Source organism: Oenanthe melanoleuca, chromosome 9 (genome assembly GCF_029582105.1).
Source record: "Oenanthe melanoleuca isolate GR-GAL-2019-014 chromosome 9, OMel1.0, whole genome shotgun sequence".
NCBI lineage: Eukaryota > Metazoa > Chordata > Aves > Passeriformes > Muscicapidae > Oenanthe > Oenanthe melanoleuca.
Window position 1 is genome coordinate 5362233 of NC_079343.1, and position 25238 is coordinate 5387470.

General features: G+C 50.5%; 1 protein-coding gene across 1 annotated transcript in view; it reads right to left on the reverse strand.

Moving 5' to 3' along the window:
• Positions 1-25238, reverse strand: part of EPHB1 (EPH receptor B1) — a 78229-nt gene that overhangs the window by 45367 nt on the left and 7624 nt on the right. Inside the window, exons 2-3 of the mRNA XM_056498937.1 lie at positions 7975-8039; positions 3452-4133 (exon numbers count right to left, since the gene is read on the reverse strand). Coding sequence (XP_056354912.1) covers positions 3452-4133; positions 7975-8039 — 747 coding nt within the window. The remainder of the gene's footprint in view (positions 1-3451; positions 4134-7974; positions 8040-25238) is intronic.

The window sequence follows — 25238 nt, forward strand, 5'->3', positions numbered from 1 at the left end:
GAAGGTCAGAGAGAAAGCCAGCGTGATTCCAGCAGACAGAAATACAGTGCTCAGCCCTCAAAGTCACAAGGGATGAAAGCCAAGAGACACAACTGCCAACATTCTAGTGAGGGGTTCCTTTGCCATCATCAGGTTTCAAGCACCAGGAGAGAAAAGGTTTAACAATCTTCCTTGAGAAGAAAAAGCAAAATCCACCCAGCATGTCCATCCAAGGTTTCCCCCACCTCCTGGTGATCCCTGCTGCCACCTTCCCTCCCAGCTCCTCCCCAGAACAATGATGCAGTGCCCCTTGACACACAGGGAAGCCGTAAAACAGGGCTGAGGGATGGGCAGAGCAAGACAAATGGATTTAATATCAACCCGAGGAGAGCCTGGGCTCTCTGGCACACCAAATGAATTATTCATTTGGGATTCAGGCAGAGCCTCCATCCCACCCTGACCCACCGCCCCCACGGGCACAGGGTGTCCAAGGGGATGGGCTGGGCAGCCCACTGGGCTTTGGCACACAGCTAGAGCTGTGCCAGGAGTCTGTGCCAAGGCAGCCTGGGATGGGAACAAACAACGGGGCTGATGCACAAAGACAATTCCCTCTCCCCCACGCCCATCCTGGCACAGGGGTGGTAGCAGCTCCCCATCCCTCTGACCCCAAAACAGGAGGATATTCTCCTCAGGGCTCTGAGTACCCCCAGTGAAGAGGACATTGTGCCCCAAAACACGAGGATATTCTCCTCAGGGCTCTGAGTACCCCCAATGAAGATGATGTTGTGTCCCTGCATCCCTCGAGCCATAAGTGCCGCTAAAAGCTGGGATTAATGAATCCCTGAGTGGCCCAAGCTCCACTGTCAGCACGAGCCTGCTCTAGTCTAATGGCCCCAGGATAGGCACAGCCTCCTTCCCAGGGGAATGAGGGATGAGACAGAGCTGGGGGAGCTAAACAACCCAACCCTGTCTTTTTTCCCCACCACGCAGGAATTAAGCCTATTTTTTCAGCCCTCAAATACTGAGGGATTTTCTTTTTTTGGTTTTTTTTTTTCCTTGGTGACAATTCCCACAGGCTTGTTAAGTGTCTCATCTCAGGCTGATGAAGGCTTGGAGCAGATGTCAGGAGTATGATTGCACCCAGGAGCCAGGGTGCAATCCCAGCAGCTTCCCTGCCAGGCAAACCAGGCAGAGGAATACAACCCCTTCTGAGAAAACAAAGTCACAGAGAAAACCAAGGAATTTCTATTTCTAAACTTTGCAACATGCCACCTCCTGCCCACCAGCCTTCACAAAAGGCAGCAATGGGCTTGGGTATTCCCTTGCCAGCTCCAAGGTCCATGGGGATACAAGGAGGAGCTTGATGGCCAGTGAACTACCCAAGGTCAGATTTTTATTCAAACACAGGTCGTTTCCCTAACTTCCTGATGTTAACCCTGGCTCAAGCTTTTAGGAGGTGTTTTAAAGAAATTTGAGGAGATGGGGGATATACTGCATTTGGGTTCCTCAGCAGCACTGAGCAGGACCTTCAGACACACAGGTCTCGTGCAAACCCAGCCTTTTCTCTGTCCTCTTGACATGGGAACTGGAAAATACTCAACAGGACTGGGAAAGGGCAGCTCTCCTCCACAGACAGCATCTTACCAGCACCCATGGAATCATCAAACAGCACATTCCTGTCATCTCAGATGAGCCTGGTGCCATTTAACCTGTTTGCCCTGCACTTTCAGCATACTCTGGTGCCTTCCAGGATCATACAAGCTGCCAGTCAATCTATAAAGGGTGTTTCTCCTCCTTGGAGCTCCCAGGATCCCTAATCCTCGCCTCAAGGAGTCTGAATACAAAACAAGCTCCCCATGAGCTCACCAGGAGCTCAGAAGTTTCTCCTTGGGGATCAGTGCTAGGGAGTGGGAGCACAGCAGGAGACAGGCAGTAGGGCACAGAAAACTCAACAAATCCCCAATTTCCTGGGGTCTGCTTGGTGGAGCTTTGACAGCATGAACACTCCACAACCCTTGTGGAGTTTGCACAAGAAAAGGAAATAAGAAAAGCCATGGAGATGGGTCTAATCCCCACCCTCAGCAGATTTGCTCCCATGCTTCTCATCCCGCTGTTGTCAATTCTCTGTCCTCCCCCAAGCACTGAGAAGGAGCATCACAGCTCTCCCAGGGGTCAGGAGCACTCAAGACCCCACCTTCCTCCAGCTGACAGAAAGGTCAACACCACCAAAACCCACGGTTTTACACTGTCACTGTTTTCCTCCATTTCTGGCAAAGTGACATTACTTCCCAATTCCAGTGTTTAGCTAAAATTAGTATTTGTTTTCTCATGATGAGAAATGTCAATTTGCCATATAACCATGTGTACTTTCTGTGTGTTGGTTCAATAGAGGAACGTCTCGCCAGAAATGCTCAGCTCACAGAGATCCCTCCCTCTGACTGAGCACTTCAGCTCCTCACAGCAATCTCCTGGTGGGAACAAAACCACCCTACAACCACAAAACTCATAGGAATCCCCCAGCCATGCCATTTGAGAAAGGATTCTGGGGGTTTCCTGGCTGTCAGAACCCTGGCACAAGAAGGTGTCACCACTCCCACTTGGCCAGATAAGAATGAGGTTTTGCATGGTGAAAACCTACACAAATTCCCAGGTTTGGAGCAAACAATCCAACAAGCTTCCCCACAGCCTGAATCCCAGCTTTGCTATTTTCACATATCCAGTTAGAAGTGAAGAAGAAACACCTTGAGGGACTCCCCAACAAGCACCACAGCTAAGCCACACACTCCCCCAAAAAAGATCCAAAAGACATCCAGGTGGGACCTCTTCCCATCAAAACCTGCCAAACCAGCCCTTAAGCAGTTTGACCTTCTTCTTCCCAACCCTTCCTTATCCTGATGGAACCTTCTAGAAGCTATTTGGAAATGATGAAACAGGGTGAGAAAAAAGTCCTCTCCTCTGCCCTCCTTCCAAGCAGTGTGTAAAACCAATACCTTAATCTGGGAGAGGAGAAGGAAAGGGCAGCCAACAGAAAATACAGAAGCAACACTCCACTGGTATTTGAGAAATATTCACCACAAGGGCAAAAGGAGATGAAAAGCAGTGAGCACTGTTTCCATACTTATAACCTCACACTGCAGGACTCCAGCAGGCAGCAGCACGCTGGCAGCGTGGCTGGGGAACCCAAAAACCAGCACAACAACTCCAATTAACACCGAGAACCAGAGCAGCCCCATGGCAGCTGCCTGGCTCTGCCAGGGAAATAACGAGGCAGATGGAAGAGCCTGTCCTGCGAGCACAAGCACTTTGATAGCACCACATCACAGAGGTGACTTCCAGCAGGGTGGCACACCCTCACCACGCTGCTCACCAGTGAGAAACCGCAGGCTGACCACTGCTCCCCAGAGCAAAACCACACAAACAGCCTGTTGGGGACAAACGTTTTGCCCTGAAACAAACAGAAAGGCGGCCCTACCTTTGCAAGCCACGCTGTTCTCGGGCTCGTAGCCAGCCTTGCAGGTGCAGCGGCCGATGGGCACCATCCACTCGCCGTCGCCGTTGCAGTACAGCTTGATGGGCACGTCCACCTCCTCGGCGTTGGGGATGCAGGTGCCGCGCGCCGTCACCAGGGAGGTGCTCTCCGCACCCGTCATGGTCTCCGGGAAGATGGCGAAGTTCTGCACCACGCTGGGGCACTTCTTGAAGAAGACCCTGACAGACAGCAGAGACATGCAAGCCCCGTAGTCCTGGAAAGCCAGGTAAAAGCCATTGCGGGTCAGGGGCCCGAAACTTCTCACTTCTGTGTTCACCTTCATCAGCCGGCCCCCAAAGTCCACCTGGGAGAAGCTCTCGTCAGCAGCGATGGTGTCCACTTTGAGGTAGGGTGCCTCCGTCCAGAAGGCCGACTTCTTGGTGGCAATGACAGAGTCTGTCTCGTAGTAGTAGAGGTTGAAGGTCTCCTTGCAGGAGCCGGGCACGTTGGGGAGGCTGCTGCAGTCCCGCACGGTGAAGCGCATCTCGGTGTAGATGCGGTGAGCGCCGCGCCGGTTGATGAAGGTGGTGAGGAGCCAGTTGTTCTGGTTGGGCTCGAAGACGTTGCACACCTGGTACGTACGGATGGTGTTGAGGTTCTCGTCGTAGCCACTGACTTCTTCCCACTGCAGAAAGGAGCAGGGAGAAGTGCTGAGAAGGAGGAAGAGGGTCCGGCAATGACTGCTCACCCTGCACAGGGCAGGGCTGGGAGGACAATCCCAAAGCTCCAAAGGGGATAAGGAATGTGGGTATGGACACACGATATGAAGCACATGCAGGAACACCAACCAGGCCAGCACCAGATGAAATCCCCACCCTCTTACCCCTCCATGCCTCTCCCACTGCTCCCAATTGATGCTAAAATGTCTTTTCCACGTGGGCAACAGCCTTATGTGCCCTGAGAGAATATAAAAATAGGAAGAAAGATGTCCCAGGCATGTGGAGGCAGGAGGGAAGGCAGCACATGAGCCTACAGCTTCATTAAAGCCTGAGCCAGCACATGGGCTGGACAGCAAGCCTGACCCCAAGCTCCCGGCACAACGGGATCATTTCCCCCGGCAAAGAAAACCAACTAAATAAAACATTACTGCTGTGGAGAGAGGGAATATAGATTCACAATTCGATTTATAGAAGGGCATTAATATAATCCAGGCTACAATTTCAATTAAGGGATAGCGGCAAACTGTGAATAGTCTATGATGGCATTAGAGTCCTACAGACAGATTTACAACCTCATAATCCATTCATTTTAACTAATCCATGTTTACAGTCTCCTCATAACAGCATTATTCATATGGCAATCTTCAAGCAGCTCCCTCAGTATCAGGGATAATTTCCAGAAGAGATGCTGCAGCAGTGTTCACGCCTGTGTTTACACAGGGCACCACAGGCGATGCCATCCTGCCCTGTCACACTGAGTCCTGACAAGCTGATGCACCACAACCAGCCCTGAAATCTCACAGATTTTTCTCCTCTTCCCTTTTCCATTGAAACAACCACATTTCTCAATTCACCTCCAAGCTTCCCTCCTGTGAGCCACAGCCCTGATGTAACAAAACACAGGTTTCTGTTTTGTTTTCAAAGCAGGGTCCTCCTCATGCTGCCAACAAGTGCAGCAGCACAGCACTGCTACACTTAAGTCAAGATCAGAACTCAAGGTTGCACATTGTTGTTAAACCACGGTTACCAAACCAGCCTCCCTCATCCAGCCCAGTGTTCTTCCTTCTTATCCCATACCAGGAAAGAGCTGCAAAAGCCCCCCTTCCCCAACACCCCTTCCCCAACACAAGGCATGGGGATTCAGTGCCCCTTCATTACCAGACACCTCTGCAGAGCAGGATCTGTGCAATCCTCCCTGACCAGCATTGCCACAGTTTGCTGTTCCCACCTGGCCTTTGCATTACAGCCCTGCCTCCAATTAAGGCCACACAAGGAACTCTCCTCCAGCTTTAACACCAGCCCCATGGCTCTGCTGCCTTCACTGCAGGAATCCTCCTCTTCATCCTCAAAAACCTCAGAGCCTTGAATCTCAGAGCCCAAACCTGCCAACGAACTTGCACTTCAAGGTTTCATTTAGGAATAACATGAAATGCCCTTGGAAAACCCTCATTAGAGACCAGGGCCAGATCCTGGCACTGCCTCGTGCATCCCTTGGGTTAAGCACTCCAGGCAGTGGGCACTGGGAGCAGCAGGTTCCTGTGGCTGGAAGGACCCACAGTGCCAGCAGCTGCTGCCACCAATGCTCTAACAGCAACAAATGCATCATTTTGATGAGATACTACTAAATAATTCACAGGGAGCTGGGGATTAAGTCAATGTTGCTCTACGTCTCCACTAAGATTTAAAGCACATCCATCAGGAAGAGCAGAAGGAGAGCCCACATCCTGCCACTGCCCATCCTGGGAGACCACAGCCCCTGCAGCCTGGCTGGCATCAGGCCCCAGCATGAACATCAACATCCCCACTCCAAGCCTGGGCCAGCTCTGTGAGCTGGAGTGAAAAGTCCCTCTGGGAGCTCAGCATACTATGGGGAGCTGCCAGCACCCAAAGGAACCCAAAAGGGACCCAAAGCCAATGGCAATCCAGGGTCAGGAGTGGTGGCTCATCAAATCCCTGTGCCTCCAGCCCTAAGAGAGATGAGAGCAGCCTCAGAGAAGGAGCTGGCACCCAGCAGCCACCAGGAGCCCCTCATCCTGTCAGGAATAGTGTGACCAGCAGGACTAGGACAGTGACCATGCCTCCTCTGCTGGGTGCTGCTGGGGCACCTCCAATCCTGTGTCCAGTTCTGGGCCCCTCATGACAAGAAGGACATTGAGGGGCTGGAGTGTGTCCAGGGAAGGGAACAGAGCTGGGGAAGAGTCTGGGGCACCAGGAGAGGCTGAGGGAGCTGGAAAGGGGTTCAGCCTGGAGAAAAGGAGGCTCAGGGGGAACCTTCTGACTCTGCACAATTCCCTGACAGGAGGGGACAGCTGGGGGAGGATCAGGATCTGCTACCAGGAACAAGAAGGAGAAATGGCCTCAAGCTGTGCTAGGAAAGGTTTAGATTGGATACCAGGGAAAATTCCTTCCCAGAAAGGGGTGTCCAGCTCTGCCACAGCTGCCCAGGGCAGTGGTGGAGTCCCTATTCGTGGAGGGATTTAAAAGCTGTCCATACAGCTTCTGTGGCACTTGGGAGCATGGATCAGTGGTGGCCTTGGCAGTGCTGGGTTAATGGTTGGATGGACTCAATAGTGTGAGAGGGTTTTTCCAACCTAAAGGATTCTGTGATTCTACGATTTTAGATAAAATACTTGGCATTTTAAATACTTGGTGGAAGATTTAATACACACTCCTGTAAAGCAGAAGCCTCCCCAGGAACTCTCAGAGGAGTGAGAATTGGATGGCTGCAGGGAGGCACAGAGGGATGCAGGGATGGGGCTGGGGAGGGGTGTTAGTGTGCTGCTCTGCAGAGGGTGAGACCACCACGCCTTGCAACACAAGCCCCCTGCCTGCCTCACACAGGCTTTCAGTGACAGCAGCTGCAGGCAGCTATTTATATCCTGTCTCCATCACCTGCACATGCCCCTCCTGCATTTTTCCAGCAATTTATCTGGGCTCAGAATTTTTCCAAAGCAATTCAGTAGCAAAATACTCCAATCCAAGAGGCTCTGACATATCTGGAGTAGATTTCATGCCTGCTGCAGATGTGGCCTAGCTTTGGTGATGGTTTGCAAAATAATTTCTTTTGAAGACTTGGCCAAGCCAGTGACACCCAAACAAAGATGCAGCCTGGCATCCTTTCCCCTCTGGTGCCACATCCTGGAGTCCCCAGGGACAGGCCCTGCTGCTGCTCCCAACCTGCCTGTCCCACCGCGGTGCCCATCCATCAGCTCACATCCCCTCCCACCCGCAGCTCCATCTCTCAGTTTTTCTGCCAGGAGAATGTGAGTCAGGTTATTTTATGCTTCCATTCCTCAAAGGCTCATATTATATAAAAAAGATGTTTTAAGTGCCTCAGGGTGTTTGGTTCCTCATTACTTCATAAAAGTGACATTAATAGCCAAGGAAGAGCACTGCCGAGTGCAATTACGGATGATGTTCCAGGTATGAAAGCTGTTTGGAGCCTGCTAATGTTTCCTAATTACAAGCCTTTTGGCACAGGGAGAGGGAAGGCACGAGCAGGGTGATGGAGAGCAGTGATGGGGCTGAACCCTTCAGGAGGAAGGAGGACAGGAAGGGGAAGGGAAAGCATGGGGATGGAGAAAAGCTCCATCTTCACCAAGGCCCCAGCATTGGCTTGGGGAAGGATGCTCAGCCTGGCTCAGATGGACAACAATGCCCTGGCACTCCTCACCAGCCCTATGGGGCACCACTGTTGCCACTGTGACTCCTCTGGCTTCCCACCAGCATTTTACCTCTATAAATAGTGGGGTTTAAAGCATGGACCCCCTAGATCCCATAAGGGTCAGCTGGACAAGTGGAACTTACCCCTGAAGGTGGGTTGGCGGTCCAGCCCAGCTCGGCCGTTGCCGTCCGCGTATCCATCAAAGTTTCTGAGGAAACAGAAGAAAAGGTAAGTTAATTGGTTATTCCCTAATTTTTCCATTACAGAGATGTGGGAAAACATTCAGCTGCTTTCCCAAAGCATGCACCTAACCCTTGGAGAGCTCAGGAACCAACAGCAGCTGCCCTAATGGACCCAAGGCAATTTTGCTCTGGAGCAAACGGTGCAGGACAAGACTCTTTGCAAGGAGTCACAGCCTCAACCTAGCTCACACTGCCATGAAAGGAAAATACTATCAGCAACAAAAAAAAAATTAATAATCAAAAGATGCTTATTTCACAGTCACATCATTCCCTACTTTTAGACATAAAAAAATAAACCAAAACAACAAAACACAACAAGAATAATAGCAAGAGCAACACCATAAAGAAACAGATGGGGAAAACCCTCCAGGTTTTATTTATTTGTTTGCAGCAAGCAGACATGCAGATTAATTGCCTCAATTCCTGCATCCCAACCAAACAGGAGGAGGAGATGTGCCATGGGCAACTGGCAGAACTGAGCATCCCCAACCCCTCCCCTTTCCTGCGTGGTCCCAGGTACTCACAGCAGTGCCAGGAAAAGGGGTGCAACCAGAAAAATAAAGGTCAGGAAATAAAAATCAGCCCAGGAATCTGTGCTGCTGCCAGGCTGCTGCTTTTAATCTCCCCATGGCTGCTCCAGCAATCACAAGCGGGAAACAAGACTCCAATTAATCTTCCAGCCCCTCCCTTTGCCTGCCGCTCCAGGATGCGGAGCTGGAGAAGCGTGACCAGGAACTCCCCACCCTGACAGAGTGATAATCGCTCCCCAAACCCCTCCCAGGGGTGAGTGTGGCCCCAGCACAGGGAGAACAAGGCAGTCCCCAGGCATGGAGTGAAAAGCAGCTTCTGCACCCCAAACAGGCCCCAGGATGCTGCTGTGGCACTGCCAGGGTGTCCAAAGCCCACAGCCTCCTGCTTTGCACAGTGCCAGCCTGTTCCTGCTCACAGTGCCCTCGGAGAGGAGATGTTTCACTCCTGCTCCATGTGGGAAACAGAAAAGTGTAGTGACCTTCATGCTGTCACACGTCACTTTACAGTTTTGGTCATTTTCCATTTGGCAGAAGGCAGCTAAAAATGAAATATCCCAGCTACAATTCCTCTCCAGCCTTGAATCGTGGAACCTAGGAATTATTTGGGTTGGAAAGAACCTTAAAGCTCATTCAGTTCCACCCCATGCCATGGGCAGGGACACCTTCCACTAGCCCAGGCTGCTCCAAGCTCTGTCCAACCTGGCCTTAGACACTACCAGGGATCCAGGAGCAGCCACAGCTTCTCTGGGAAGCTGTGCCAGGGTTCCATCACCCTCACAGGGAACAATTTCTTCCCAATATCCCATCTAACCCTGCACTCTGGCAGTGGGAAGCCATTCCCCCTTGTCCTGTCACTCCTTGTCAAAATGGGGCCAGGGGTTTGTGCTCCAGACCTCCAGCAAGTTTCTACTCTCACCATCTCCATGCCTTCATTCCCTTCCAAACACCCCTAATTAAACAGCCATTAATCCTTGCAACAACCCTTCATATGAGCAGGAAGATGTGTAGAGGCATAAATGGATGCGGAGATGGAAGAGACAGGACATGCAAACATCTCCCAGTGCCCCCTGCCAGTGGGCTGCATGGTGAGGGATGCTCTGAGAGCCCCTAAAACACTTGGTGTTCTCCCCCAAAGCAAACAGGGTGTCCTTGTGCCATGCAGGGGAAACTGAGGCAAAGGAGAACAGGGAGACACGAGGACCATGGCCAGGCTGGGACCCAAATTGGACCATCCACCCTCTGTGATAAATAAGGACAGGCTCCATTACAGGAAGGGCACTTCTTCCAAAGGTTTATTCAGAAAGGCTTTTCACTCCATCATCTCCCTTCCTGTTCCACACACTTACAGCTTCCTTCCCCAGCTGTGACAGAGGAATGTACTTTTGATAAAGCACAGCTGCCCTGTGGGACGGCAGCACGCGAGGACCAGCTCTGCTCCCAGATGACACTCACCAGGACCTCTCCTAAACCTCAGCCCTTCCCTCCTCTGGAGTTCCTCCCCAAAGCTCCACATTCTAAAAGGAAAGCAGGAAGGCACAGCAGCAATGCTGAATACGACCTCAAGATAACTCAGTAAACAGAGAAATTAATTAACAATAACGAATAAATGGAAAGGAACCACAGAGAAGCTTTCACTTTGGATGTTTCTGGAGTCCCTAGGTGATTCTGTGGCCTGTGGCCAGGGAGGTCACATTTAAGAAGTTTCCACCACAGATGCAGAGCTTGTGATGCAAAATGTGGAATATGTAAAATTTTCTTAAGAAAGGATGCTCATTAACGTTTGATCTTTGTAACTTTCAAGCGTAATCCACAAGAAAGGAGATTTAATCTGCGAAACAGTAGCTCACAAACTCTAAGTGATGTCCAGGTGCTGGAAAGAGAAATTTGTTTTTGGTAGAATAGCCTTGTTAATGTCTAGGGCTCCACAGGTTTCAGTGATCTCAGTCCCGGGGGGGAGCGTTGACAGAGCTCGGGAGGAAGGACGTGTGTGATGTGCCACTGAGAGTGGGCACACTGAATGCAGAACTTAGAGGCCACAAGCACATTTGGAAGAACCCCCAAAATAATGAAGAAACTAATAATTAATTTCAGCAGTTGTGCTGAAATCAGCACTGATGGGTAAAAGGTAATTCCAGCAGGGGCAGATCATGACCAGCAACTCACGGACCACTGACCAAAGAAACCACTGACACAAAAGAAGAGAAACACTGAGCATGTGGACTAATTAGCATGAGTAACAAGATAGTCATTAACCAACAGAAGATAGGATATTAATTAATAAGATAATATTTCAGCCAATAAATGCTAATTTTTTTGATTGATAAGATGTATAAATACTAAAAAGCTTTGATAGTTGGGTGCTTGAACACCAACAAGCACCCAGGCTTGGGCAACTCTGAAACAAATAATCAATGTCTCTCTCAAGTGTGTAATTATTGGCTTGCTGCATACTGGATCCCATTTTGGTGAACAACACTTGCACTAGCATGGCTAAATGTTCCCAAAGCAATGTGCAAAGCAAAGGAAAAAGAGGGCTGAGAGCCTGACCCCTTATATACCATCTCCTGCACAGATCCTGTCCTATCTCCCAAAGACACTGCATAGACAAGAAGATCCATAAACTGGCAAAATGGTTAATTTGGGAGGGTTTTTTTAAACACAATAAGATGATTAAATCCGCTCTTTGAGTTCAAATTCCTGCTGAGTCCACCCAACCCTGTGACTGCAGAGGCACTGGCATCAGAAGGACATGGCTCAGCAACTTCCTACTGACCTCTCCTATTTCCTCTTGGAGGAAACCTCGGCTTTTACTTCATTTTCTGGGAGGAAAAAGTGACATTGTGACCTTGGTGGGGCATTTATGGCCAGGCTACTCAGGGCTATGACTGCTGAGCACCCTCCTTCAACAGGAGAGGGTTCACAGACCCAAATCCTCACAGAGAAATGGGGAGCAAGACAGAGATTCCAGCACCCACATCTGAAAAATATCCCTATGGGCCAGGGGACAGAGGATCAACTCCCCCCAGCTATCCATCACTTGGGATTGGGCAAGGAGGACAGGCAGGGAATGCTGCTAACGAGGGGATTAGTGCAGATCAGTGCCTGAGCAGCCCTAATGAGTAGAGAAGCCACACGGACACCTTGCACCTCCCCTCCCACCTGCCTCGCCATTCTGCGAGGACCAGTCCTGGTTAATTGGCACAGGGTATTAATTAAAGCCCCAGGGGAACATCCTCTCCCTGTGCCTCTGACATCCAGCACAGCATCGCTGGCCACTTCGAGAGAACCATGTCACCTGTCACCTGCACCAAGCAATCCCACCGTGCCAGGCTCTGTCTCCTGGACACTGCCACCCCCTCCCCTGCCCCAGGCATGCTCCTCCAGCTTTTCCCTGCACAGCTGCACGTGGGCACAGCAGGTACCTGGGGATGCTCTGCCATCAGGAGGGAGCTCAGCACATCCACTGGGAGAAGTCTCCAGGATCAGAGGCTCTGCTGGCCAGGCTGTGACAGCCCAACCCCTCATTAGGGAGAGAGGAGCTCTGCTACCGAGAGCTGAGCTCTCTTGGAGTGAAGAATCTTCAGCTGTATACAGTAGATTTTCTTTAATGGACACATTACTTTAAACTAAGCCTTCACCATCTGTTCCAGTCCCTAATTATCAATACAAAAACAAACGTCTACTCACAATTACACTCGTAACAAGTAAAGATGCCAGCAATTAGAATGCAGCAGCCTCCCTGTGCCGAGCAGCACATCCATCTGGGATGGCACTCTGTGATCCAGGCAGGGAGGGCTCGCTGCTGTCCCGGGCTCCCCACACCCTCCTGGGCAAACCTGGGCACAGATGATGCCTGCGGCAGGATAAGCTGCGCCTCAGAGGAGTGAAGGATGGGCTGGAATCCTTCCAACAGCAAGGAAAAAATAAGTTATTTGGGCGAGAATAGCCTTCATCTCACACCAGCTGATGCCGTCTTGCCAACCGCTCTTCCTGCAGGATTGAAGCCTCTTCCAGAAAAACCTTTCTGAACTGTCCAAAGTGAAGCAGAACTTATTTCCCAAAATTCCCAGCCTGAAACCTGAATTTCAGACCTCCCAAGGGCAGGTTCTTGCTGACCATGCCATGACAAGGTGTCACTTTTACCTAGAAGGCTGTGGGGTCTGGCTGCAGGCAGAGACACACAAAGGGAGAGGGCCAACCCAAACTAACCCACCCTGATCTCGTTTTGGTGCTGTTATCTAAAAGAAAGAGATACAACAACAAATTTTCTGCTCAGGGGGGCCACAAAGACACTTCTGCAAGTGCATCACTCCTCAATAACTGCCTCGGGTCCCTCTCCCGAAGCAAGGAACAGCAGCTCTCTCCCTCCTGCAAGAAGATAACGCCAGGAACCAGCCTAAGGCACTCAAAAGCAAATGCTTGGGCATATGTAGAGAGACACAGGCTTGTCTAAGACAACCAAGAGGAAAAAGATAGAAATTAAGCAAAATAAGGAGAAAGGAGGCTTGATAACAACAGATGGGGAGAGGGAGATTTGGAAAAGATGCCAGCTGCTGGAAATAAGCCCCCCAAGATACGTGGGGAGCAGGGAGGTGGGTGCTGATAGCTGAGCCTTTGGAGGGAGAGGAGACAGTGAGTGAGGGGTGGGGCAGGGCACACAGGGCTCGGGTCCAGGGGGCAGAGGATGCTCCACAGGTGGGATCCTCAGAGACACATCCTGCTGTGCATCAGTGTCAATGGGGTCAGCACAAAATCCAGCCCCAGAGCACATCCCTGGGCACCAACCCAGCCCTACAGCGTGGTTTTTTGAAGGGGAACAATAGCAATAAGGAAAGCACTATATTTTCCCCTCTATTTCACGCTCATAAATGCCAAGTCTGCTTCCTACCTCTTCCTTCCCTTCTGAGAGCTTCAGCAAAATCAGCCCAAGGCAAACGCACAGCTTGGGAAACTTCTGTCCAAGTTTGGTGACATTACCAGGGAAAGGGAATGACAGGGAAACAGAGCCAAGACGCTTTATTCTCAAGCCTAGTGCTAAATAACATTAACTGCTCTGGTATCTCAAGCTCTGCCTTCCCGGGGCTGCCGTGACTTCGAGCCATGTCCATGTGCAGGTGGCACCACGGCTTCCATCACCACCACTCCATGCACTCGTGGTGTGCATCACACCTCTCCGTGCCAGAGGAAGGAAAGTCCCTTCCTTATGCTGGCAGAAAAATCAGAATTTAATTCTCACTGCTCCCATAGATTCATTTATCCTCCGCTCCACTCTGGCAAGATCTCACCTGCAGCTCTGTGTCCAGCTCTGGAAGGACATGGGGCTGTTGGAGTCCAGAGGAGGCCAAGAAGATACCTAGAGGGATGGAGCAGCTCTGCTATGAGTAAGGCTGAGACAATTTGGATTGTTCGGCCTGGAGAAGAGAAGGCTCTCATATATTGGTGTTTCAGTTCCAAGAGAGCTGAACAGGAACTCTGGTAAAGGGCATGGAGTTACAGGACAAGGAGGAATGGCTTCCCACAGACAGAGAGTACATTTATGTTGGATATTGGGAAGAAATTCTTCCCTGTGAGGGTGGTGAGGCCCTGGCACAGGTTGCTCAGAGAAGCTGTGGCTGCCCCATCCCTGGAAGTGTCCAAGGCCAGGTTGGACAGAGCTTGGAGCAACCTGGGCAAGAGGAAGGTGTCCCTGCCCATGACAGGGGGAGGAACAATAGGAGCTTTAAGATCCTTCCAACTCAAACCATTCTGGGATTCTATGATTCCATGAAAGCATTCAAGCAACACCAGGAAGTTTCCTGAGTAATTCCAGGTTCCTCTCTCTCTATGACCAGACTTCTAACCACAAGTCCAGGGTTACCAGTGCAAGTTTTTAATATATCCTGAAATTTTGACTAAGCTGGCAAAAAGCAGGAGCACAAAATCCATACAGCTCTGCCACAAAGATTAAGACCCATACCACTACCACAGAGATCAAGGCAGTGAGCTGCTGGGGGCACATCACACCCAAAATGTCTCTTCTGCTGGAGGACTCTCCACTTGGTTCCTGGTTGGAGCTGTGAGGGGAGCGCTGCCTTGGCAGAGCCAGAGACTGCACAGCAGGAACGCTGTGGCATCTCCCAGACGGTTTAATTACAGCACTGGAGCAGCAGCAAAGGTACAGGCAGGATCAGCCTCTCCCCTCTGACAAGAGCTGCTGCTCTTCACAGCTTCCTGAGAGCACTGACTTCCCCAAGCCGCTTCCAGCATCTCTGCGCTTTCAATCAAAAATATTACAGCAACAACTAATTACGTCCCATCATTCCCAGGGCTCTCTGCCTTTAATGGTGCATTTTGCTGCTACACAACGACGGTGGAACGGCTCTGGAAGTGCATAACGAGCTCTCCCCATCAATCTCCCGCGGGTTCGTTATGAAGGATTACCCACCGAGTAACAAACCCAGCCACGGAGGGGGAGGATGTGCTAAACAACAACAAGTCAACACAAAATATTGTCTTCCTGTGTTTTAAGGGTCTGTGCGAACATCTCAGGAGAGAGGAGCAGCCGAGCCTGCCCTGCAAAGACATCCCAGCCACTGCCCCTCACTTCCAGCTGGAAAGGGAAGGAAATTTCTGTATATCACGCGAGGAGGAGTGTGCTGTGTCAATTTGTGGCGGGCTGCATTAAGCTGTGGCTGCACAGCACAGTCCCGGCCTCCTCCGGGATCCCCCGTCAGTGCCATGGATTTCAGCGCGCAATGAAGATGCATCGCAGCAGGGCAGGCGATAACTTAATGAAGCTCAGATTTGGGGGTGTTTGCTCAGCAGCTACAGGACAACTTTATCAGCAAAGCGCTGCCTGCTGCGCCGCGGGATGAGACGCTCTAATTGCAAGTGGCAAACACTCCCCACATCGGGATACACTAAATTGAAATATGCTGCTTGATGTGCCTGAAAGCGCCCAATCAAATACCTGCTTCCATTTTTGCACACATCCATGCATTCATACACATGCGCGGCAGAGAAAAGCCCAAACCAAAATCCTAGCCAAAAAAAGTTCAGGAGGTGATGCAAAGTCAGGACCATATGGACCAAGTCCTGTTTACAACTCTCACTCCACCTCCAGCCCCAGCATCTCCCCTCGGTTTCCAGGCTCCAAAGGGACTTGACCCAGCGTGGGTATGTGATGTTGGACGAGCTCAGATGAAGCCATACAATCCATTTATCATAATCCTACCGAGGAGAGAGACAGTAAATCAAAGAGACAACCCGCCTGCAAATAAATTACCGAGGGGAGGGAGAGGGGGAGAGGGATAGAGAGGAAGAGAGAGAGAACTGCAGAGGGAGAGATAAGGGAAAGGGAAGGAAATGACAGAGAATTACCCAAAAATGCACACATCACAGGAAAAAAACAAACAAAGGGGACCAAATCAAATGGAAAGATAAGAGAAGAAAGATAGGGCTTTCAATACCTTTTGTTTTCTAAATTGCAAACCTATTTTAGAAGATCTGGAAACAAGTTTTCAACTATCAGGAACTCATTTGCTCGTGTCATGACAGAATCAGTTGCTGATATCACAGTTTTTATAATTGCACACAGGCCCTGGGTACCCAAAATCCACACACACCATACGCACAGGTCACCTTCCATACATCATCATTTACAGTTTGGCAACTCAAAGTCAAGCAGCAACAAAGGCTGAGAGAGCACTTTCATGAACACCCTGGCCCCCCAAGACAGACCCAGCTATGCCAAGGGCCCATTTGGGGCAGGCAGATGATGCAGCTGTCTTTCAGGAGAACATTTTCCAGCACAATGTCACTGTGCATTTAAATCCCCAGCCCTGCTTTCTCGAGGCTGGGTTGCCAGCAAACCTCTCAGAACGCCGCAGCCTGCCCCAGGAATCACCATATGTCAGGCTTGGCATGTAACTCACTTCATCCTCCACAAGATGTGGAAGAGGAATTCAGCCAACCAAGGATGGGTAGAGGTTCTCCCAGAAACCTAAATATCTAAAAATCTTTGCAAGAGTGCCTCGGAGAAGGTCCAGCTAAGTGCTGAAGAAGGTCTGGTTTGAAGGAAAGATCACCTAGGTTGGGCACAGCACTCATCTGCTCTTCAGCATCCCTGAGACCACCCCTCAGGAGCATAGGGCAAAGCAGAAGGAAGGTCAGGTGCCTGAGGTTACTCTGTCCCTGGTCCATGCAGTTAGATGGTTCCAGAAGAGGCTAAGCACAGAAGCCTCACATCACTGGACTCTTTGGGTGGAAACCAGCTGGCTTGGACACCCATTTCACCAGCTGAGAGAACAAGTAGGATCCAGAACTCCAAACCATCATACATTCTGGGGGAGCACCAAGTCTTGAGAATAATCAAACAGTGTTGGGTAATGATGCCAACAACTTCCTATTTTCCACAGCTCACATCTTGGTGAACTTCCAAGTACCCACAGGGGCTGCATGTGGTGAGCTCCAGCCAGGTTCAATGGAAGCAAGTGAGCTCACTCACAAGGACATTCTGCCAGGAGCTCCTCTCTAGGGAAAAGGGAACTTTATCACAACTATCAGAGAGCAAGGACCTCCAAAAAAAGATAAAAAACAATAAATACAAGCAGCATGTGAGATTTTGCAGACAAGGGCCATTGAAGCATAATGAGTTCTGTGGAAGTGGGCTCCTTATCAGCTGGGATTCCCTTGGAAATGAGAGCCTCTAAACACAGAATTAGCAGTCTGAGAAGATAGAGGTGCCATAAATATCAATAGCATCTGCAATTACACGTGCTAGGATGAATTACAGGGATGCACAGCCTTCATGCCTGGATCCATGGGATCCATGGGAGTGCAGGAATCTCCCAAGCAGCGGGCTCACATATGCCTTACAGTCAGCACGTGCTTGGCTCCAAAGCCAACTTCCAGTGCTGGAGTACAGTGGATGCACTGAGCTTTGGTGAATTCACGTGTCAGACCTGTTCCCCCCTTTCCCCACAGCTCTCCTTCCTCGCTGGATTTATTTTGCCTTACTCCAGGGTAGCACCGCCTGTGAGGAAAACTAAAAATCAAAACATTTATCCTGCGTTTCCCTACACACCATCACATCTTTAGAGACTCAGGATGAGTCACCGTCTTGGACCATGTTCTCCAGAAAAGCTTCGCATTCACTACGATAACAGGCGTCTCACAGAGCCCTAAATCTGAAATGCCAGCCCTGCTGACAGAGAGCCCTCGTGCCCAGAGCTGCACCTGGCACCGTCCAGCTCCTATTTACTAGATCTTATTTTAAAATGTCAGAGGGATTCTGCGTGAGCCACAAACATGACAGACTGCTCTGAGCAAGCACTGCCAGTGGACTCAAGTCTAGCCCAGGCACAACTGTCCCCAGCACAGCCAAGGGCTTGGTGTTTCCCCAGTCACCAATACTTTTCACCCCAGTCCAGACTAGCTGCATCAATCCTCTATTCTCTAATGCAACTTCTGACACATACTAAAGCCTTCTGGGGGGCCAGCCAAAAATTTCACGAGTAATAAGAACTAAAAACAGCACTTCTGGTCCACCCATGCACCGGGGATCTCAGGGGGAGAAGAGGGAAAGCAGCAGGGCGAGAGGGGACTCACTCAGGGATGCTCCGGCTGCGCTGGAGATGCCGAGCGATCCGCAGCTGCGGGAGCAGAGCCGTCACGGGGAGGAGGTGGAAATGTTGAACCTCAAACGGAGCAAAGCTGCAAAAGCGTCGGCTCCCGCGCCGCCCCCCAGCCCGGCGCCGGCCGTGCCGAGCATCCAGCCCCGTCTCTGCGGCTCTGCGCCATATGGAGCCAGCGCGCGAGTGCAAACGAGGCGAAGAGCAATAAATCTGTGCTGCCACAGCAGCACACGGGGAGCCTCCGTCAGGACACGGCTGGGGTGGGGGAAGGCTCTGCCTGCGTCCCTGAGAACGCCCTGGCAGAGAAACCCATCGCCCACCCAGTCCCCCCCATCAGAAAGGGACGTGGGGAAGCCAACAGGTCCTTTGGAAAGGGCAGAGATCCCATCAGCAGACCCTGCTGGGTTCTTTGCTCTAGCTCCACATCCAAACGCCCTGGAATTCCCAAAATGCCCTGGAAATTCATCCTGGGCTTTCCCAGCTTTGCCTTTTTTTTTTTTTTTTTTTTCCTCCACTTCTAGATTTGGACAGACAAGCAGCAGCCAGCATCTGTAACTGTCCTGCAACCTATCCAAAAAGCTTTCCTATCAGTCTGAGCCACCTTTAGGTACGTACACACACAGCTGGTCTGGTGAGTGTTTGCTGAGATTTCCTAACACCCATTCACACAAGGTGTCAGCTCTGACAGGCCAGCTTGCCCAAACTGACCATCAAGGACCAGCAACTGTAATCACTTTGGAAGATGCTCTTCGTCAACAGGGGTTCAGGACCCTTTGCTGTCAGCTCGTGGTGCATCATCCAAATGGTGCCAGAAGCAGTGGGCAAACAGCTGCCTGCCCCCCTAGCTCGTGCCAGCACAGAGGCAGCATCAGGGATCCCTCCATGCCAGGAGTCTCTTCTGTGAGAAGGGAGGAAACACAAGCACTACTCTAAGCCAAACTTAAATCACCAGAATTTGCTCAGCACCATTCTTAGGCTGAGCTTTTCCTGCAAGCTGTAGTGCCCAAGCTGCTGCACAGCCACAGCTCCCACGGGCCCTGGGGGTGAGGAAGGGGAGGAGGAAGAGGAGGATGCTGGCAGGAGGTGCCACTTGGCAGCCGGCCTGCCTGGCACACCCCTGCCTCCAGCCCCAGCGCCCGCGCAAGCCGGGAAAAGGCTCCAGCACGAGGACGGCCATCTGCGTGCCGGGAGCCGCGCCAAGGCGGGTTCAGCAATTCTTCCCCCTCCTCCTCAGGACAGTCCCCTTCCCAAATGCTGACTTTACACACAGGTGACACCTCACCAAAAAACTTCAGCACAGTTGCAGGAGGTAACCAAGGAGAAGGCCCCCAGTCAGCCAGCCCTGTCAGTGACCAAAGCCCAGGAAGTGCCTGCGATCTGCTGCAGGTGAGGGATGGTCCCAGCACAACCAGAACAGCTCCATTTCATGCAACACCAGCTCTGCTCATTTTTAAAGCATTGCTGGTTGATGATAAAGTTCCCCTGAAGCTCATCTCCATACCCACCTCTTCTCCTGATGACGGTGACCCATCCTCCCTGATTGTGGTTTCCTTGCTGAAATAAATCACTTTAAGTGCACATTGTGCTCTGGGTCTCATTACCGTTCATCATCTTCTGCGCAACGGAGCTGTCACATCCTCGCAAACTCTGTCACCTGGGCAACACAGGAGCCATTTGGGAGGGCAGGCAGGTGGGAAGAAAGCGCCCAGGGCTTGACAGGGTACCAGCTTCCCATTCCTCTCATCTGCAGCATTTGAGCAGTGGGCTGGCACCGCTCATGGCACAAAAGCTCAGGAGAACAAAAGCAAGAAGGAACAACACGTGTCCAAGATGGGATCAGTGCACCAAGGCCCCAGACCTTGGTGCAGGAGTGGCAGATGCACCTTGATGGCCAAGAGGGTCTTCCTTCAGCGAGTAATGCCCCTGCTAAAAAACCTCCTCTAGAAGAAGTGGAAGAAACTCTAAACCCCCAGTTAGGAGTAAAAAACATATAAAGAAGGGAAGGAAGAAGAACCAACATGGGGGCAGCAAGATGGTCATCAATCCTTCTCCAGGTGGATTCTAGGCAGCACCACACTGAAGTCCTCATTACAGATGGATGCTTCCAACTCCACGAGGTTGCTCCAGATTAATCCAGAACAGAAGTCTGCGTCATGCTGCACACAATAAATTAAAAGCTCTTTGCCAAAACTCCACAAGGACCAAACAGGCAGGCAACACAAAAGCACCATTTGCCTGTCTCATCACTTTTGAAAGGCAAACACTCAGAAAGAAAGAAAGGGAGTGATTAAGGCTGCTGCTAATCTTGGGAGTGCCCACAAAGATGTGTCTGCTGAGTTTTTATCAAGGACAGAGTGTAAGTACCACCAGCCCCCAGATGGCCAGTGGTCTGTGAGGGCTGGGACCAGCCTGGAATGAAAGGCCAACTCACACAGCCAGGGAGGAGCTGCTTACCCAGAGCCATGCAGCCAACACCTGCATCCCTGTGCAGCAGCACAGCTCCCTGGGGAAAAGAGGCTGTTTCCTGGCCTGATGTTTGGGAGGGTGCAAAGGTTTGGGCTTCCCACCAAGTACTCAACATCTACAAAAATCCTGGAGCTCAGCTGTGGAGAAGACACATCACTCTCACACCTTCCACAAGGTCAACATTTGCACTTCAAAACTCTTCATCTCACTCATACCATCACACCCTCACAGGAAAACACCTCTTGCTGCTCTGGTGACCACAGCAGGAGAAGACCCCCAGAAATGTAAGTAGGAGAAAAACCCTAAAGATGCAGAAGAAGACCCCCAGAAATATAAGCAAGAGAAAAACCCCGCAGATGCAGATCCCCAGAGACGCAGGAGAAGACCCCCAGACAGGTCATCCATCACTGCCTGGAAGCATTCCCCAGGTGGTCCCTGGGGCTCTGTTCAGCTCTCCCAGCATCCCAGCCCATCCCAGCATCCTGCTGCAGCCTGGAGACCCCCGTGCCCCCTCCTGGCCCAGGGCACTCGCACACATGTTCGCACACACCGGCGCGGAGCGGGAGGGGAAGCCAGGCTGCAGGAATAACACAGGCACACAAACAAAAGAGCACAAGCCATTAATCTGGGTGAACCAGAGGAAATGAAATCATTATGTCTGCAGCTACAACATCCCGAGGAACAAATTTCCTGCCTGGATAATAAATGGATTCTTTTGTTTCACATTGGCCCCAACCACGTGACTCTCTTGGCCTATTCCTCATCCAAAACATCTTGCTGTATAAATACCCAGACGGGTTTGAATTTCAGCTGCTAAAAATATGTTTTAATTATAATAATATATAATAATAATAATAATAATAACAAAAAAAAATAAATCTGGATCTACAGGCTCCCCTCGCCTCCTAAACAACCTCTGAAGGCCTTCCAGCAGGCAGGCAAGCAAACAAAAAGTCCCAAATTGCCAAAAACAGCTGAACAGCACAAATGCAGCCTTTAAAAAATGACTGAGGCACCTGAAAGCAGCACCAGGTTAATGCCTGCAATAAATAATCCCTGCCAGGAAGAAAAATGATGGGTGCATGAAGATTTGAAGCACCGATGGCCCAGAAGTACCTCCTAAGAACCTCCCAGCAGCAGGACAGGACCAAAGCCACATGGCACATCAATGACAGCTCCAGCCTTGGGGCTGTGCAGGTCTTCTTCTGAGCCAGGTTTTCTTCTGGTGGTTCGCTAGGGCTTGGATTTATCCATTGGATGGATGGGGGGAATGCAAGGCCTCCTCTGGCTTGGCAAGATGCTGCTCAGCTGCAGGAGTCTCCAGGGATTGAAGAGAGCTGCGTGAATGACTGGTTCCAACTATTCCTTTAATCTGCAACTCCATCACATCACTCACTTCAAACCACTTTTGCATCTAATTGCATATTTTGCTTCTGCTTTCAGCTTCTTTTCGCTCGCCTTCCCAGCTTCACCAACACATTGCAAGCACTGCAATAAGTTTCAAAACAAGACGCAGTTTTGAAGCCAAACATCAAAGCGCCTTGGTGCACAAAGTCTGAATTGTTTGGATGTTAAAGACAGACCTCCTCACAGGGAAACAAGCCTAAAAATTCCCTCCAGCCAGCAGGCAGTCATGGGTGGAAGATCCAACCAAGCCCACCATGCTCAACCACAGCTCTTACTGGGGACTGGACTTGTTCTCCATCACCCCAAACACCCAATCACTTCTCTTCAATTCCACACACACACACACACACACACACACACACACAGAGGAAACCCTCCATGCATCACGCCAGCAGAACCTCAATTTTGTTTTCCTTTGAGGGTCATCTTTAATTCCAATTATATTTTGGATGCTGGGGAAAGCATCCAAGAACAGCTGCCACCTCATTTCTCTCACTTATCGCCACTGTTACTTATGAAGAAGGGGAGGGGGGGAAGAAAAAAAAAAAAAACAGTCCTTGGAAACTAAATATTTACACACCCACATAGGCTAATCCCAGCAGATCCAAGGGTGGGAAGCCTATTTAAAAAACATCCCTAATTACTTTCCCATTTTAAAGGGAATAATCCGGCCATTAGCTCAAATGCTTTACTTAAGTAATCACTTATTTTTCAAGAGGAATAATCTGCTGATGTGTGAACAAACAGGACAGGGGACTGAGAAACCATTTTTATACCCTTTCCTCAGGTACAGCTGCTGACAGCCGAGTGGCACAGAGGGGTTGAAGGAACTAAGGGGAGTCAGGAAGTCAACACATGCCACCCTTGGAACATGGACAGAGCCACCTCATGCTCTGACACCTTGCCAGTCCTTGGATCACACCACAAGGAAATTCTGTTGGGAAAATGGGGGGTTCTCAAGGCAACATGAGAAAGAAAAATGGGAACAGACCCCAAACACCTCAAAAGGCACCAGTCCCCTCACAACGATGCTCTGGCAAATGTCTCCATCCCTCTCAGCAGTGCCAGGAACAGGGAAACACAGCAGGCTGATATTGCAAAACACTGATTTATCAAGAACATCTTTCAGTCCCTTTTTGCTGATGTATTAACAAAACATTCTCTTATCTCATTATATTCTCTTATCAGAAAATAAAATGCTTTCTGCTGGAAAAAAATGTTAGTAATCCAGACATGGGGATGAACTGAAGGATTCCCAAAGTCTCCCCTGTGACAGCAAAGCAAAGAGCAGCAATTTGCTAATTGGCAACAGCCGCTATGCTGCTCAAGGAAAGGGCTGGAACCCTGAGGATGGGCAGAAGTTTGATTATAAGACACGCACGGTGGATCATTTAGAAAGATAAAACCCCGCTCGCTCTGCCGCAGCCAGCTATTAAAAGTGGAGAATGTTATTTCAGGTAATAAAGAGCAGGACCTGAGGACCAGCCTGGGAATTCAAATTTACAACTTGTATCAAATTCATCTGCTGTAAAACTCCACCTAGTTTATAAGTTTCTCACCAACTTCATAAAATATGTTTTATTATTATTGTTTTCTGACTCTCCTGCCTTAATAAAATTCCTCTCCCAGCCTGTGTGGGTGTTGCATTATAAACATTTGCACTTTGATTCATTCAAGACTGCAGAAAGCTTTCAAGGTAACCTATTAGGAATACTTTAAATGGTTCAAAGACATCCCAGTTTCCCCTGAATGCCGCAAAGCTTTAAAGAACAAAATAAAAACGTGCCTTGCTGCAAACCACCTCCAAAAATCTGCTGGGCTGGTGACTCAGGAGATGGAAGTGACCACACAGGCCAGCCAGGAGTGGGTCCAGAGTGGGAAAACACAGGAGTTATCAGGGCACAGGGTAAGGTGGGCACCCACCCATCACTCCCCACCAGGAAGCTGGAGGGACTTATTAACAAAAGATTATCTTGGGGATGATGTGAGTGCATCCCACTGGTAGGGGACAACCAGACTATTTTTGGGGATGCTACTGAGTGGTTCTCACTGGTGGGAGGCAGCCAGACCCTCTTCCCACAAGCTAAGGACCCGACCATGCAAAAGCAGGGATTTCCTCATCCCTGATCAGCCCTGGGAAGCAGAGCCCAGCACTGAACACAATGCAGAGCTGGAGGGGGCTGGAAGCAGCGTGCTTCTCAAAGCAGCTCCTTTTCTCCTGCCTCAGCCACAGCCCACTGAAGCTAAGGAGCAGCTTCTCATGGCTCTGAGCAGCCTCTGGAGCCAGGCTCTGAGCAGCCTCCCTGCCACGGGCACCCAGCAGCGCTGCCAGTGGGGTGATGAGAATAAAAGCTGAGTTTTGGAAGGATACTGAACACAAGTAGCTGGTGCCCTTACAGCTCCCATCAGCCAGCAGCCACCTCCTCTCCTCTGCCAAGCTGGCTGCAGCATCCAGGGGTCAGGGCAGCACTGCCAGTCCATGGACAGAGCTCAGGAGGGCTTGACCTGAGCTGGGTCCAAAGCAAAAGGCACTGATGCCTTTAATTCCTGCACAGCTGCTGCTTTTCTCCACTTGACTGAGCAAGAGGGAGGTTACCTGGCACAATGCACATGGCTCAAGGAGCCACACACCCCTCCCCAGGAAACACTGTACAGAATTGATCCTCCTTTATTTCATTAAACCAGAAATTACCACTTTGCAGTCCATCTCTGGTCACGATAACATCATTGTATGTGGCTTCACAGTGCCTCTGGTGAGAGGTCAAACGTCTTAGACCCCCACCCACAATTTCAGCTCAAGGAGCAAAGGCCACGGATCTCCAGGAGATTCACCCACTTGTGTGGAGCTTCTGGAGAGCTTCAGCCAAACTCCACAGGCTGGGGAAGAGCTCTGTGCTCCAGGTCCACTTGCAGCCAGGTCATGCCCATAATTTCCAGGACTAAATAAAAGCTGCTTTAATAATAATCACAGCAGAAGAGCAGGGATGGAGTGGCCACGTGGTGAGGGCAAACACAACTATGGAGCAGCCTCTCCAGCTCTCTGGGTACATCATGGGAGGGAAAGGTCCTGGACCAGTCAAAACCATTACAAGAAGCACTTCTGACAGTACAATTGTGACAATTCTGTTACTTCCAAACACATTTGTTT